This window comes from Homalodisca vitripennis, chromosome 3 (genome assembly GCF_021130785.1).
Source record: "Homalodisca vitripennis isolate AUS2020 chromosome 3, UT_GWSS_2.1, whole genome shotgun sequence".
NCBI classification, from domain to species: Eukaryota; Metazoa; Arthropoda; class Insecta; order Hemiptera; family Cicadellidae; genus Homalodisca; species Homalodisca vitripennis.
In genome coordinates this window covers 115,043,661-115,061,326 of record NC_060209.1, presented here as the reverse complement: position 1 = coordinate 115,061,326, position 17,666 = coordinate 115,043,661, and the positions used below count along the sequence as shown (strand labels likewise).

At 32.6% G+C, this 17,666-nt stretch overlaps 1 protein-coding gene across 1 annotated transcript; it reads left to right on the top strand.

Moving 5' to 3' along the window:
* The first annotated feature begins 4,474 nt into the window (after positions 1–4,474).
* Positions 4,475–17,364, top strand: LOC124357351 (cuticle protein 8-like). The gene is made up of 3 exons (XM_046809066.1): positions 4,475–4,585; positions 13,058–13,273; positions 16,496–17,364. Exons 1-3 carry the CDS (start codon positions 4,553–4,555, stop codon positions 16,853–16,855), a joined length of 609 nt encoding a protein of 202 aa, XP_046665022.1. The 5' UTR covers positions 4,475–4,552; the 3' UTR covers positions 16,856–17,364.
* The last annotated feature ends 302 nt before the right edge of the window (positions 17,365–17,666 follow it).

Sequence of the window (17,666 nt, the reverse complement as noted above, 5' to 3'; positions counted from 1 at the left end):
TTCTTAAAAATAATTTTATATTTCAAAATTCCGAGGTGGATACATACCGATATCCCCACTGGCTACGCTATTGTAACTTTACTGTAAAATAGATAGGCTTTGCAAATTAATATAATAGAGTTATACAACTAGATAAGTTGCATTATTAATATATTATAAATACAATATTTTAAATTTGTTTATATAAGTATTGAAAATTACTTTGATTTTATTCCTCAAACGACCAACCTATTTCTTTTTGCAGACATTATCTGGAAACAGTTAGAGTTAGCAACTTTCGCGTCTACCTTGTACCGAATGTACGAAGCACATAGGGTTTGGAGATCTCTGAATGAGGTCGTAGTAATAAATGTAATAATAGTAATACTTGCAAAGTTTACTCATAAGTTTAATTTTAGCAAATAAAACCTACAAGCACCACTTCTATATGTAAAAATAAAGTAATTTCTATCCATCTTGCTGCTAAAACAGAGCCATAATGAACTTAAAGATATCTTGGGAAAGGGTCTAATAGTGCCAATGTTCTTTGGAATTTTGCGTACGAACTTAGTAATTTCATAAAACTTTAAAATAGACTTCCCTTCACGTCTATGTCGACTCACACACTACGGCTCTATCATCTTGCCTCGACATTGCAGTTGTAGTCGCAACAAGGAAGATTAGAATTAAAGTTGGAGAAGAAAGAATTCTACTCGAAGTTGAACAAGAAGTTGAAAAAGAACTTGATCTCGCCGACAAGGCGCGCTAGGAGTTGCTCAGCAGCAAGATCTTTAGCTACAAAGTTCAAGAGAGAAAAAATACTACGCGTGCAATTAGGTTATTATCTTGCCAAGAAGTTAGTTCCAAGAACAACGAATAAAAACAGTAATGCAACTAAATAACGGCATAACCTATCTCAAAGGACTCGGTTAAACTGTGTCTGCCGGAGAGATATCTCAATGTGAAACTTTTTAAATGGTCAAATTTTGGGTTAAAATTCTTAGTCACTGATACGTGGAAGGAGAAAAGATGTGAGTGATAGTAACTGGTAGATGAAGAGTGTGTATTTGAGAAAGGGTGTGCATCTAAAACGCTGCTCTTAAATAGATGCAGGTCTAAAGAAAAGCACATATTTCTCCTTTACGAAAATTTATATGAAACCTTTAATATTTCATCGTGTTTTTCATGTAAAATTTGTCACGCGTATGAAAACAAAGCGATTCTCGTGTTGCTCTATATATGGCAACTGGCAGGCAAGCGAGACGAGACCTGCGATGCTCGGTCTGTGATTCGGTATTTGCGCGTGCAGTCTGTGCGACGTAACGTGACATGCGGGTTTTCCACATAATTAGCATTCGCGTCTCTTCTTTCTTCACCCTACTACCATTATTGGTATTGTGACCTACATTTCGTGTTTCCATCAGAGATATAAATCGTGGGAACCGAGACCGGAGACGAGCAAACTCAGTACGTGCGCCTAACGGAATAAACAGCACATAAGAGATTAAATTGATAATGCAATGAAGTCCTGAAAATAAATATTTTTCATTTCACACTGCTAAATTCTAGTACCAGAGCTCTGTAATGGTCTAAACATTCAAAAGAAGCCATTTATAATTTTATCTTAAGATTAGTGTAGATCGTCTATAAAAAAAAATCATACAGTACGTGACTTTAATACTAGCCAAAATATGTAGAGTATGAGAACACCCCTTTGTTATACAACACAGTTCCAAAATTGCTGTCCGCAAAAATCGCAACACAAGTATACATCAAACAGTACAAAATCTGTGTAAGTTAAATAAGATCTTAAAAGCGATCTTTGCATAAACAATATGCATACCTAAATAATAATAATAAACGTAATAATTTTATATAGCATAGTCTGTAATAAACTCTAATTCAACCTATAATTAACCAAACAGTATAACTAATTTTATTTACAACTAATCATACTTCGCCTATACGAATTTGATTTATAATTGAATTTAGCTCCATTTTATATTCGCATCGATTTAACCCTTCCCACCATAGCTATGTTATGTGTAGAAATTTCGGTCGCTTCGTTATCTAAAACACGTAGTGCACTCAATTTTGCACATAATGAGACGAAGAGAATAATTCTTCATTTAGATTACACTAATAAGTAATCTAATAAGCTGCTAAATAACCACACAGAATTCCTTTGTAGCTAACGTGTCTGATGTCGAAACAATGCAAAGAGTTCATTTTGAACGTCTTCGTCAACGAATTTTTATGAACCTTTTCAGAAGACGTGGACTCCAGATTCCAGGAGTCAATCTGGACCAGTGTCAGATTTCAGACGCTGCACTAATATCTTAGACGTACAGGTTACAGCTGCAGGTTACTGGGCAGCTGAAAACCCACGAACTCTTCATCAAAAACCTCTTCATTCACCAAAAGTGACTGTGTGGTGTGCTGTGTCCTCCATAGGCATAATTAGCCCCTACTTTTTTGAATCGGAAGGTGCAACCGTTACTGTGAACGCTGTACTATTGTGAGATGTTGGAGAACATTTTCTTCCCCAGAATTGAAGAGTACGGTGAGGAAAATAATATGGAAGCCTTTTGGTTTCAACAGGATGGTGCCACGGCTCATACCGCCTGTCGCTCTCGCCAACTTCTGCAATAACAGTTTCCCGGCCGCTTGATCTCATTACGAGGGGATGTTTCATAGCCCCCTCGCTCCCCCAATCTAAGCCCATGCGATTATTTTCTTTGGGGTTACCTCAAATCTGAGGTTTACAAAGTTCGACCAAGGACCTTGGAAGCCCTTAAGGAAGCAATTGTTGATGTTATTACTGGAATAACGCCAGATATGCTGCGTAGAGTTTTTGAAAAACTTCATTGAACGGCTGAATATGTGCATCGCTCGTCAAGGTCGTCACCTGGACGATATCATTTTTAAAACTTAATAAAATATAAATGGCATTGTATGTAGATTTCAGAAATAAAAAGCTTTTGTAATAATCTTGTATGGTTTTTATACAGTTAACCGATCAAATCAGGGAGTCCACTCTGCCCCACCCGGTATGTATAGATCAGTGTTAGGTAACAATATAAAGGTATTGTACGTGATGGCGTTCAAGTCTCTTTACTTTGTTGTCTGGCATAACTATTGTTTGTATCAAACGGCCGGTGTAAAGGGTGTAAAGCCAGGAAAAATATAATTTCATATTTTTAACCATTTTATACTGTTCCATTTCAATGATTACTAAAACTATCGTTGACAGTAGTATCTTTCTTGTCTTGAATTTATGAAAAAGCAGGTTATGTGCTTATACAATGCAAATTTAATCTCGGCTCTTAGACTATACCCTGTATGACTATGTGTACTTCTTCTGTCCTGTTCCATCCAAGCTTCTAGCGATGTATTACGATTCACAACCTATGTTTTAGTAATATAGAGCATGGTCCTAGGAACAAATATGTACATCTTAATGTACTTTACTCTTAAAGCTATGGTAATATACTTTACTCTTAATTGGTTGACTTTTAAAGTAAAAAAATTTATTTTTAATAGTTAAATTATACGGATGTTCACTATTTTCGTTACATGATAATAGTGACGAAAACTTCACTTATATCTTCGTTACTTATATCTTTATAAGTAATTTATAAAGATATTGTTAACTAATAAATTTACAGATAGAGGTAATGAAGATTTTAGTTTATTTTTCTGAAAGAATCCCTAAAATGTTGGGCGAACATTTTAAGTCATAAAGTCGTAGCTTACTTGAGATTTTTACGTTCAGTCAAGCTTGGCTTTACATTCAGAATGAAATGTCGTTGATAAAGATAATAAATTATTATTGTATCTCAGCATTAAAATGGATAAATAATATAATAACGACATATTTACGTTACGGAAAATTAGTACCATCTACGGAACGTTCTTATGCAATATTTCTTGATTGTATTATTGGTTATGGAGAATTTGAATGAGTGACTTCCAGGATTTCCAGAATTTCAACATCGCCAAGTCTTGTACATGAAGAAACTTTAAGCCTATTTATATATAAGTGTATATGTTTTTTCAAAGTTTTTGAACTAAAATTATAATATCGCAGCCATGAGTAAGTAAACAACCGTAAATGAAAACACGTTTGAATTTTGTTCTGACAAGTTTGATACTTGTCCATAGACACAGAATATAACTAACTTAGTTAAACTAATACCAAAGTTTTGAGAACTGTGTTGTACTCAGTAATGTAATTAATTTATGATTTGAATAGTTATTAGCTTATCAAGAACAATTTCCATCAAGCATAAAATAAACCAGAAACTTTATTTTTTGATGCCTGAAATGATATATTGCCTCTCTTGTTTTGAACGAGATTAGACGTTCTGATATAGTAAGGATGCATTGCAAACCTTTATAACTATGTATGAAATAATATTGTCTTAGTACCATAATAGGGACGTTGACACGTATGAATGGACACCTGCCGTACGCTGTATCAGTAGGTGGTGTCGGTAGTGGCAGAGGTCGGTGAGGTGGGGCGGCCGGTATATATGGTGAAGATCCGACCTCGGCCTATCATCAGGATACCATGGCTTCTCTACCTCTCCTAGCGCTGGTGCAGGTCAGTGTTAGTAGCTACTGGGTAACAGTCTGGGTAATGTTGAGGCGGAATGACTAACTTATGTTTAGATAACTCCACATTAATTGGTTTTCTACTGTGTTCTATGATATTAGTTTAACATAACGAAGTGTTGAGGATTGAGATAATCAGGGCATGATAGCATGACGTGCAATCAATTACAGGCTAATAAGACGTTTAATTTACATTTGCAAGTTGTATACGTAATTTACAAATATTGCTTATACAAGTTAAGGAAACTAGTATATAGTAGGGTCTACATGACACACACAATGCTCAAGAACATATTATAGCATTTTCATCTTATAGTAATATAATTGTAATAATACAATTAGTGTTTGCAGTAAAATGCAACAGTAGATCAGCGTAATATTAACGATAAACTTCGTAGTTTTGTAATAATTACGTAAAATGATGTATGGTACTTCAAAGTTAGTAAAATGTAATTTTAATCGCTTCAATTCCACGCGATGATTGTTTGATTGGGAACTTTTTCATTTTTTACATTTTTGGGATCAGTGAGTGCTGTTTGAAGTTAACTAGTTTAAGTCTCAAAATCTTAAAAAGCTATTTAAAACATTTTCTTTGTAAAAAAGAAAAAAACATTTCCTGCCCTATTGAGGATTCTTGACAGTTACGGATAGGAGGTTGATTTCCATCGACATTGAACTTGATCACGGTATTTTTTTGCGAGTGTACTGTATTTTGTGCAATAAATTACTGTGTTGGAACGTCAAAATAAGGAAATAGAAACGATCAAACCTTTAAAGAATCAAAGTTTTCAAAATATTCAAAAGGTCTGGGCTAATACACTTGACATAACCCGGAGGGTGGGAAAACAGAGATGAAAACTTAATATGCGATCCCAAATCGTACAAATAAACCATAATCTTGAGAGTGTAAGTAATTATTTGGCATGTTTAGCGAATATTTCATCTTGTTCAATAGGAGATTCTAGCAGTTTCTACTCTTGTTTGGATTTTTTGCCACACGATATCATGCTACAAGAAGCATGGTAAGAAAATAAGAACCGAAGTTTCACAAAAGCTCTTTTTTCTTTCTGCATGTTTGTTATATTAAATACTGCAGATATGTCTTTACAATAATGCCGTAATTATAAATCACAATAGATCTTCCAGGTGTTCTGATAATGTTTGACGATTCATTATTTTATTTAAAACCCTGTAATAGAACTATTATTTACTTATTTATACTGTTGTGTACAGGAAAATTGAACTTGGATTTAAAGGAGACCAATATGCACTAAACCAGACAATATAGTTCCGAATACAATTATACGTACACAAGCTAATAATTAGAAATTTTAAATATTTATGCTTACTTTCTAATAAGTTAAAATTGCTTATTAATAAGCTAATAGACTGATAAAACAATAATATTGAAAAATCTCATATATTATCTAGAACCTCGAGTAGTATGAGAGTATACTTAATTATAAAATATGTTATTACCCGTTTATTATAGCATCGCCTGCAGGATACAGGCTTTTTGTAATTTGCATTAAATTTACAATAAATTAATAGGTTTATTATTTATTGCAGTAGTTTTCAAGCTGTTCCATTCATTTTATAAAAAAGGAAAGCATACAGAAAACAAATCGAAAGTTTTAATAGAATATTTTATTAAAATAGTTTCTTATAAATAGTGTGTGTGTTTTTTAAATATTACGTTGCAAAATATTAAGACGATGCCATACGTACTGTCGAACATTAACAAACTGTAGTCTTGTCTCTTATCCAGCCTACTGGTGTTTATATTTTATAGTTCCTTTAAATTTTAATGTATTAGAGTAAAATATTTTATCACCTTTCGTGTCTATCTTTTCTACCCGATTTCTTAGGAGATTCGAACCAAGTATAGCTTTATCTTACATTTTAAGTAATTTAGTTTCTGAACAAAGCCCTGAAAATTCCCTCGCAACGACAATTTCTCCAGTTTTATAGCCATTTATAAACGTATGCAATTTTAATTTTTGAGTACCATTTATGATAAATTTGCAGTACTTCACTTTTCAATTAAAAATAGAATTTCATTGCATTTTTTATGATGTGTTAAATATTACCAGAAGAACAATTTAATTGAGTAAACAACTCCGTATAAATGTTGTCAAGTTTCACTATCTTTGCTGGAAATTGCTGTGAGATTTCCTGTATTCTGCCACACAATGGGAGGATCTGATTAAAGACCGACTGCAGACTGTTTTAAATGGTGAGAAACTTGAATCAATTGTACTTTTCTTGAGTATCTACAACTGAAAACACATTAGGGGAAGCAAATAAAATTATATAATTCAAATGGAATGTAAAGTCCAGGATATTACGTCATTTTCAAAATCCATTTCAATTCATAAATTTGTATAACATGTTTCAAAATATAGTCACGGATATCAATTTAAATTAAAGAATAAGAACAGTGAGTAATATGAAGAAAATAATAAAAATAAGAACTAAAGAATGCGCTACTATTAACACACATATTAATATTTAATTTGTGTTGTAATAAAAACGTTACTTTTAATTACTTTTCAAATAAAATTATTGAGGTAAGTAATCCTTTTAGTTAACTTCTAATGCCATAGGTAAACAGAGTTGAAATACCATTTATTAAAATATGTTAAAGAAGTGATTAAGACCTAACTACAAAGCCTTATCGATGTGCTAAGCAAAGAAATCCACAAAATATTTTAAAACTTATTACAACTATTATTTATTTGATTCTCTTTTAATCACATCTCATTAATCACAATATTGCAAGTTTTACTGCTAGAACTTATCATTTTAAACTCAGTATCAAAACCTACCTGGATTTAGTAGCTAAATATTGTGAAGTAAGGATTTTAATCCTACAGGAAGACATCAGTTTTATTCTAGTTACTCAAGTCGATATGTTTGACACCGAAAAGCACTTAGCATATAGCTTAATGGACTTCCGACAAATGATTACAACAGCGTAGTGACAAAAAGAGTGTAATACATATTTTACTCGTTACTCGTCAGAAGGTTATGATTTCTTTTTAAATAACGATAAAATGTTACATTGCAAACGTTGCAAACCTACTAGGTACATCAAAAGGATTTGTAGATGTACCATGTAACTCAACCAATAGTCAATCTGTAACTGTGATATCTATGTACCTTGTAGCTTGAAGACTAATTCAATTAATCCAAATTTTGTTATATCATGCCAAACAAACTTTTAAAAATCAGTACAGAAGTTGCAACTGAATTAATCGTTCTCTTTGATGATTGTTGAGGTTTGTATACAGGTGTTAAAAATAGTGAAAAATCTAAACCAAAAATGTATTCAAAACACTTCGATTGCTGAGTATAGAAAGTTCTCCTTGACGAGAAAACTAGTCCTTAATGTATATAGAAATTCTTTAAATCCTCCGAAGACAAAAGTAGCCATTAAATGTTAACTACCAGTGAGTGATACGAGAGCAATGATACACTCGAACTTAGATCGACTTTATCAACAACTTTGTCAAATAACAAATTTTTATTTACCTAATAAAAAAATTAAACATTCATTATATGTTTTAACATAAGTCGGCCGTATAACTGAAGTAATTAAAATTAAAATATTTCATAGTTTAGGCTATTTAATTTTTAATCTCTATCTGCCACATTTATTAATGTATAAAATGTATTTTTGTATAATACTTGGTGCCACATTTTTCTGGAACTATCTTAAATTAGTTTTTTCATGACATAGCAAAATTGGACATGTACCATCATGTAACTCATGAGATAAGTTCTTGCAAAATTTTAAGTCTACAGACGAAATCTTTCTGGAGACATTTTGTCACATTACACATTAACATTTTTGTTCGTTAAGTTAGGTTTCATGACAGTGTTCATATAATAATCGTTCCGGTGAGCTAGGGAGAGTACTACAAAGCAGTGCGATGAAATCAATTCTTGTCATCGAATTTTAACATTGACATTCCATTGTATTACCTTATTTTTATAGTATGAAGAGTATCACATGGAAAAATCTCAAATAATTTCAATTTTTTTGCTTCCAAATTAATTTATCTTCCTATAGTCTAGTTGTAATCATGGTTATCCATAAGAACAATTTAAAAATATTTACTAACGCGCAGCCAAATCTCATGGAGTGACATGCACCATCATCAACCTCAGTATTTTTTATGGAAAATTAAGCTCCATGCGAACTTTTAAGTTTGTAGGTTAGTTTATTCTTGAGATATCGTTCTGACAGGCAAAGATAAGATTTTCTCAGCCCTTCAATTGATAGGCTGTTCTAACGCTCTGCCAATAATGAATAATTTTAAATTCTTATATTTAGTTCTCTAGAGCTGAATTTTAGAAATATAATTGCCAATTCTATTAAAATGGTTATTTTGCGTAAATAGAAGTGAAAATGTTACTTTCCAGATTAATCTATTCACAGTGTAATAGAAATGTCGGCTAGGTTATGCATTGCCAGCAGTGCGTAGCTAGGAAATGACGGATAAGGATATCAATAGTAATGTTATGAAATATAGTAATAGACTCTGATACCAACAATGTAGATCCGTTTAAATTCAACCGTTCACTTCACTGCCTGATTCACTTGGCTACAGTTCACCGGATATTATGTTCCATCTGCTGCCTTTTACTTACTGCATCGGGTTGAATATCTGGTTGAGATATAAAAAAAAACTAAATACTCGCCAAGTACTTTGAAAAATTCCCGTACGTATTATTGTGTGAGACTATGGGAGAGATAGTTATAGTGAACGAATTTACAATCATAAAGCTCCACCTCATTGGTTGAAAGCACGCTTAATAATTAATTGTGGTTTGCATTTATTCTGTACGGTTTCTAAGTAACGTTTTGTTAAAGTACGTGGGTTCTTAGGACTTGTAAAATTGTTTTACAATGTTGTCTATAATGGAGCTGCACCACTTGTTTATAAGTATACTCAAGAATTATGGAAGAACATTATATCCGTAAAACAAGCATACCGGTTTAGGATATAATCCACTCAACAACCTCAAGACCTCTAGTGTTGTTGTTTAGAAAATGGATGTGAGTTTCTGGCTCCAACTTAGACCCCAAGTGCTTAAGAAACGTCATCGCATCGCCTATGATTTGTTCCAGATTTTGTCAATTTCTTGCAAACAAGACGTAGAGTGTTGTTTTTTATAAGAAACCAATTTAGGCGAATTTGGTTCCTCTTCGATTCCGACAACAAACGTGAACATGTCACTTGTAAAATGTTCATGTCAGTATTTTATCCCTTCAGAAGTACGAAAGCATAATGATAAATATATATATATCATATATATATATATATATATATATATATATATATATATATATATATATAATTGGTTTCTTAAAAAAACAGCACTTTACGTCTTATGTCTGGTTGCAAGACATTGACAAAAACTGGAACAAATACATATAATATATATATATATATATATATATATATATATATATATATATAACATATATATATATATATATATATATATATTTATATATATATATATATATATATATATATATATATATGAATTCTGAGATTATATACACTTTTTGTATCCTTTTTGATAATGACAATACAGTCGAAATATTAAAGGATTTATGTGAAGTCTTTTTCTTTTATTATATATATATATATATATATATATATATATATAAAACAGTTAATATATATATATATATGGTTATAATCTAATATATATATGGGTACAGGTGTATAATAAAAAAAGTGTTATCTTCAACATATAAATACTATTTGTATAGTAGACAATATTATTGTTGTTCGTTATGGGCATAACAAAGCAATATCAATATGTTTGCTACAGCTAACAAATTTATTTTACATATTTTTATTCAACTCTTGGTCAGTAAAAGGTCCCATTATTGTATACATTTTCAACAAATCGCCAACAATTTTATATCTAAGATTAAAAATATTTAAAAAAAGCATTATTTTATAGTAATATTCTTATTTTATTTTCATCCATAAAATGACTTTTTATCTGCTACACACCATGCATTTTGAACTACTGTTCATTCCTAAATGTATAAAAATGTCCTTTATATAAATACTGTATACATAAAGTTGAACGCTTGCATGACGTTTAAAGCTTCCTCGGCTACTCGTAAACTAATTGTGCATTTTAAAATTATTTTAACTATTCAGGATATGAATAGTATGAAAACCCTAACAGTAATAATAAAATATGTGTGTTCTTCGTTTTATGTTTTCATAAACATAACTGTTATGTTCATCAAAATCAAACTGTACAGTATTCTTAAGCAAATTATGATCATGTAAAACGTAATTTTTACTACACATGATGTGGAAAATTTGTTATTATGTCTGTATTATGTTTTACCCATTTAGTTCTGTTGTATGATTACAGTAGTTCTTTTATAGGTTCTTAAAACACGAATATAATTTTAAATATATTAATTATAATAGTTATAATAGATAATAGTTATCTATTTTGTTATTGATTTACTATCTAAATTTCAAAGTTCTCGAAATACAAAACTATTTTTTTTAAGTATTACACTATTCTTAAATCTGGATTATTTGTTAAAATATGACATTGCAGAATATTAGAGATCTACTTTCTTTCCTTCATTCCACTTTCAAAATAAATAAAACAGCCACTGTGTATGCTGACTGGAATTATTACTGCGTGACAGAACTGGTGTGATAGGCCCAGGTCACTGTGTAACCGGTTCGGTGTCAACTGTTGCTAGTGTATAACAGGTACCTCGGCAGTGACAGTGAAAGTGAAGTGAATAGTTATTGCGTGTGAAGACGAGTTTGCTGACGAAGCACTAATGTCAATATCAGGATACACCGGTCTGTGGCTTCATATTTTAAAGATCAACTACATGACGATTTTCAAGTCGATGATCAAGTAGGCTACCTAAAGTTCTTGTATCCCTCTCATTGTCACCTTCACTACGGTGAATGACTACGACGCGCGACGGTTTAATACAGAGCTACACTAATAGTCTGTTGATGTTTCGCTAAACCGGATTCTAGCAAATCCAGTCCTGATTTTTGTCTCTTGCTCTTGTATTTGCAATGCTAATTGCTAATGACTCGAGGGCCTGGAAAATTGAATTTCTGACTGTCTGCAGAATTGACTTATGCACTGTAAATTTGTATGAAGCTTCATTTCTGTATATGCAACACTGAGTTCGATGACGTCACTCTATGGTTGAGTATTAATAAATATTTTTTGTATCACTGAACGATGGCAAATGTTCGGAAAAATCCTGTTTCCTCCACAATACTTCCATCGTGAAAAACAGATTTGAAACAAAGAATTGATGACAGGTTTTGATTTCAGTGCATTTAGGTTGTAGTACCCTTCTCGGCTCACAGGAAGACTTTATTTTTACACTGCTATTAAACCTAGCTTAACGAATTAAAATGTAAATGTATCATGCAGCAAGATATCTCAAGAAGGTTTCATCTGTAGAATGAAAACTTTGATGAAAATCCATTTCTATATATAAGAATGAAACGTTCTATCATTGTGAATGTGCAACCAAGGAAATTAGCTGAGGAAGCCTATATATCACTCGGTGGCTGACACAATTTCTCTTTTGTCTGCAGGGTGGGGGGGGGGGGGGTTGTTAAAGTTTTTTTTCTGTATGATTGTCTGTATCTGTCCGCATGACATCTTGAGAATGAAATATAGACTTGAAATTTAGCATAAACTTCAGCGAAACCTGTTACGCGACACATAGTGTGGCATATTTCTACCTTGGGTACAACAGCGTACAAAATTACCTCGTAGTATAAAAATCTATTTATTAACTGTGCAATTATTTCCATTGCTAAATATTAAATACACAGTATAGCAGTTTGAAGTTTTTTAGAACATTCGCATACATTGTTAGAAATGTAAAAACTTGTACACTTGTATCTTGGCATCCGTATTTTAGCTCTTTCGCAGTACGTGACATACGCATTAATGTGTTTATATATTGTTGATCTACAATTTAGTTCTTATTGTAACGTATATTCACTTTTCAGGGGTTCTTTTGATAAAAATTGCATTTTATCGAGTGTAACAAACGATTTCAGAACATATTCTAAAACGATTTGAAAATATTTTGTTAACTTTTCCGGGGGACATTTTTCGCACCATGAGCATATATTTGTACAGTTCATACCAACTTCAATCGGTCTTTTTATACAATATATGTCAAAAAATCTGCCGAAATAAGTTGGCTTGAATTTTACCGTTCTCGAGAGTTAAAAGCTCTTAACATGCTCTCTTCCACTGGCTTTGTACATCAATTACTGAATATATATATGAATCGATGGTCGTCTTTTATAATTACAAATGTACAATCTACATTTGTGATTATGAGGCTCCCTTGTGGAGCCTCAAAATCCTATTAACAACATTGATGCCATTCTTGATGTGTTCACAGACTCTGGCAATTGTGGTGGGTGTTCAAAGTGTAGACTACGGCGGCTTCCATGACTACCTGTCACCTCTGGCATACCATGCTCCATCCCTAGCATACCATGCTCCATCCCTAGCGTACCCTGCTGCACCCCATGCCTACCCTGCTCCTCTGGCTCACGCGCCACTCTACCATGCTCCCGTGTACGCTCCAGTCAAGCACGTAGTCCAAGAATATAACGTAAGTATTGTTCTGTATTAGAATGGTATAGTCCTTGAAACCCATCACAAATTTGTTACCTTGCAAATACTCAGCCAAACATTTACAAATACTCATCATACATCATCGGAATTGAAATGTTTTTGGTTTTTCCATAGTTAGCTTCAGAGCTACGCGAAGTAGCAATACGAAACTCCTGAATTATTGGCAGAAAAATGCAATTTTAACTATCCAATTACTAATTCTCAAAAAATTAATTGATTTATTATAACATTAATTAATTATTTATTTATTCAAAACATTAATTGAAGGTGCTGAGTAAAAGACCTTCCTAACCTGTGTGTATAAATAGCTGATATCATCTTCCAAAATATTCATGGTTAGCTTTTTTTGTTTTACTGCATACCTAAAGAATTTTAACAATCGAAACTTGGACGTTTTTACACTAATATATTAAAATGATGTGTATTGTATTTGTGCTCACATTATAAATCTGTAAGAAAAGAACATTGTAATATACAATTGTTTAAAGCAATGCTACTAACTTTTTCCAACAAACGCTTATAAATATCATTGTATAAAGTTTGATAAAGTTCGGGTTCGGGGTGAAACGTGATAGGATTTAGGAACATACTTAATTAAAAACTCTTTCATGTACTAATAACATATTCTAATTTGTTTTAAATGAATAAATCATCAGTTTGGTTTTACACATGAGGTTTCTAAAACGATATGTGATACATGAAATTGTTTTGATCTCTTCCAGTCTTTATAATGATATACGAGGTACCACCTTTCAGCTGAAAAAGTGTTGGGTTCCTTTTCTCCACTGCCATCACTTTCCAAAAACTTTTGACTTTTCTAATACAACACATAATTTTCAAGCGATGGTTCGAAACGAAAGTAGTGATTTCAGTTCCATCTACGCACAAAACTCACTGTCCAAGCATCCAGTATCTGGTAGAAAGAAGTGTTTAAAAACCTTTAAATACGAATAAAATAGGTTTAAAATTAAATTGTATTTTATGATCTTATCCTAAAAAATATTGTAATATAGAAAATATAACGAGTGTTTTAGCTACTGCCACATTGTGGCTGTTCCACATCTTCATGTGAAATATATTTTATATTACAAATACACCTGCAATAATTGGAGAGTAGTGTTAATATTTTACTTACTCTAAAATTAGTTTATTATATGAGTATACTGACAAGCTAAACAGTTCTGTGCTATTTCTATAACATCTCTGAATCATATCCTATGACGTAACTGGTTTAGTAATTTGTTTGGTTGTAATTGATCTGCATTGAAAGAGCATTGGTATAGTTTTCTCCGCCTTTTCGTTTACTCGTAGCTTTGCATCCTTCATTAAAGAGGAACAGATTACGTCATGGACAACAACAGGTTTTAGACATTACAGAACAAACGAAAGATATAATTAAACCTACCTTGTTATTTAACTTTCTGACTTCTCTATCATAAAAAATAAGTAACAATGTTCACCACTTCCATGGACAACAACAGGTTTTAGACATTACAGAACAAACGAAAGATATAATTAAACCTACCTTGTTATTTAACTTTCTGACTTCTCTATCATAAAAAATAAGTAACAATGTTCACCACTTCCTTGGTCCTCAAAGTGGAAGCAATATGTTGCTGTGCTGTTGTTGCTTGAATTGTTACACTTTCATTTACATATGCCATGTTTCATAACTTTCAGCACAATTGGGTTACTTTTACAAACATCATCATCAAACTAAAATCAATTTAAATTATATAATGAAAGGTATAAACTAACTAGTAAGATAAGCATCACAAGGAGATTAATTAAAAATAGAATTTGTTTATCAAATGATTAAAATTATATGAAATAAGTAAACAATTACTTACTTTACTAGCTTTGGAAAAAGGTATGAACGATTATTTCCTATTTGTGCAAAATTCCACGCATAACTTGTTAGTCCAGATATAACTTTTTATGCTCACAACATAAAATAGGCATAGTTATAAATTCCTTAGTTTTTTACTGCCCCCACGCATTTTTTTCTACACGTGATAATGATTGGACGACTGAAAGATCAACCGAATACACCGAAATTGGAAGTTCTTGTCTTCTAGAAGCTTCGAGAGCAACTCCTCACAAAGTGAATCCACATATCATTATCTGTCACAAGATTACTTTGTGATACTAAAAAATGAATATTATTGAAAAAAGTTTATTCTTTAATACATTGTTACTTGAATCTATGTACACAGTGCATTTTACCATTATTAGATCAATTATTTAAAGATTTAAATTTTTGGCCATATTGGTTCACCCAACATATTAGAAACAATCCGATATTTTAGGAGAGGATCTGTTGTTTCTAATTGATAACATTGTAACACACAATACAAATGATATCACATAACATATTTGTATTGAAATAAGGTGTAATTCATCTTCCCGTAGATACATAAGCCTTCATGACAAAATAAATGTTTCCCAGTTTTGCTAGAAATCTTTTAGATTTAACTTCAATAAAGATAAAAGTTAAAATAATCTCGATTGTTCGTGGGTACTAGCGTTACCTATCAGAAGATTGCTAAAAATAATCACTATAGTAAGTTATAACCTCTCTGTGTAATGACAAATCTACCTAAATTTTATCATTCCAGATCTTAAACTGTTTTGTCTGATGATGCTTAACAAAAAATAGATAAACATAAAGACAAAGAGTCTTGACCAAAAAGATAACGCTCAAGTAACGTTAAAATATTTAATCCGTCAATTTTGTAATTGAATAAATATATTGTTGCGATTGTTGCAGAAATTTACAAAATGTTTTGTTTTACTAGCAACAATACATAGATTATAAAATGTGTTTGTAAGGCACAAAACATAGTGGTGTCTTTGTAAAAATATGTTAACTTACTTTATTTTCACGTCACATATTAGCACAGCTAAAATTTTGGGGCCCTTTTCCCAATCTGTTTTATTTATTGACTTAGAGTTAACTGATAGCCTAACCATAGAACATTTTCTTATCTGTCCCCATATTAAAAAAACTGGATGTGTACGCGGGGTGATTATCCACAAACTAGCAGTGCAACACTCTCCAACTAGTTTTCACAACCGGACTATCAACCAGCAGCCTACACACTAGATTAACTAGCTTCTGAATAAAGTACATTAATTAATATGCCTCGTTGGGTTGGTTTTAATTATGCTACTAAAGTGACTGATATATTGTTCACAGGCCTACCCCAGGTACGCGTTCAGGTACGGTGTGAAAGACCCGCACACCGGGGACATCAAGAGCCAGAGCGAGGAGCGGGACGGGGACGTGGTGAAGGGGCAGTACTCACTGGTGGAGGCGGACGGCACCACACGCACAGTCAAGTACCAGGCCGACGGTCACAATGGCTTCAACGCCGTCGTCACCAAAAGCGGCAAATCGGTGCACCCTGTGGTAGTACCAAAATATCATGCGCCAGCCCCTGTGTACCATGCACCAGCACAGTTGTACCATGCTCCCGCCTCCCTGTACCATGCGCCTCTCTACCACGCGCCTGCCTATGTAGCACCACAATACCCTCTTTACCAACACCACCACTGAGGGTTGGATACAACAGATGGTTAAAAAGCTGGTCCTTACCCGTCCGTCTCTTGATGAACAGATACAACTTTAAAAACTTTCCTTTCTCTTTCTCCATTCGGATGATTTTTACTGTTTGTTGTGTGCAGTTAATATGGTCTGAGCATAATTCGAACGTAGCATCTGTTTTATTAAAGTTTATAGATGAGGACACTGTGTCCTCAGAGTTAAATTGAATTACGACAATAAGCACACGCGTTCAAAGCCTCGCCGTAAAATTTGTCTGAATTCGCCATTCACTCACAAGGTGCTGAATCAGTCAAATCGAATCAGAATCAGAATTTACAAAGACTGGGTTCCAGCTTTTTAGACATCGTTTGGGTGTATCCAAAGTGTCCCGTGTATATACTGTATGTATTTTAATGAGTTGTTAATACGTTCCGAATGCCATATATTTTTTAGTTATTTTGTACTCATTGTATTGTGTAAATTTTGTATTTTGTTGTGAAGATACAATACAATTTTGTGTTACTTCATTTTGTTCATAGTCTTTTATTGTTACCTATGTTCCCTGTTGTTCACGGTGGCAGGATTCGCATGGTTATTTATGTTTAGGTCTTTTTAGTTAGAGTACAAATCTTAGACAACTATGCTTATAAATAACAAATAATATAAAACAGTGAAGATCTAGGTAACAGATTGGTAGTAAACTTTGAAAAAAAGATTCCAACTATCACACCGTCTGCTAAGTCAAGGCAGACTAGTTATAAGCCATTCTCTGTTGACTTCTACTCCAGAGATGAGTGGAAATCGCAAGATAACATCCCAACAA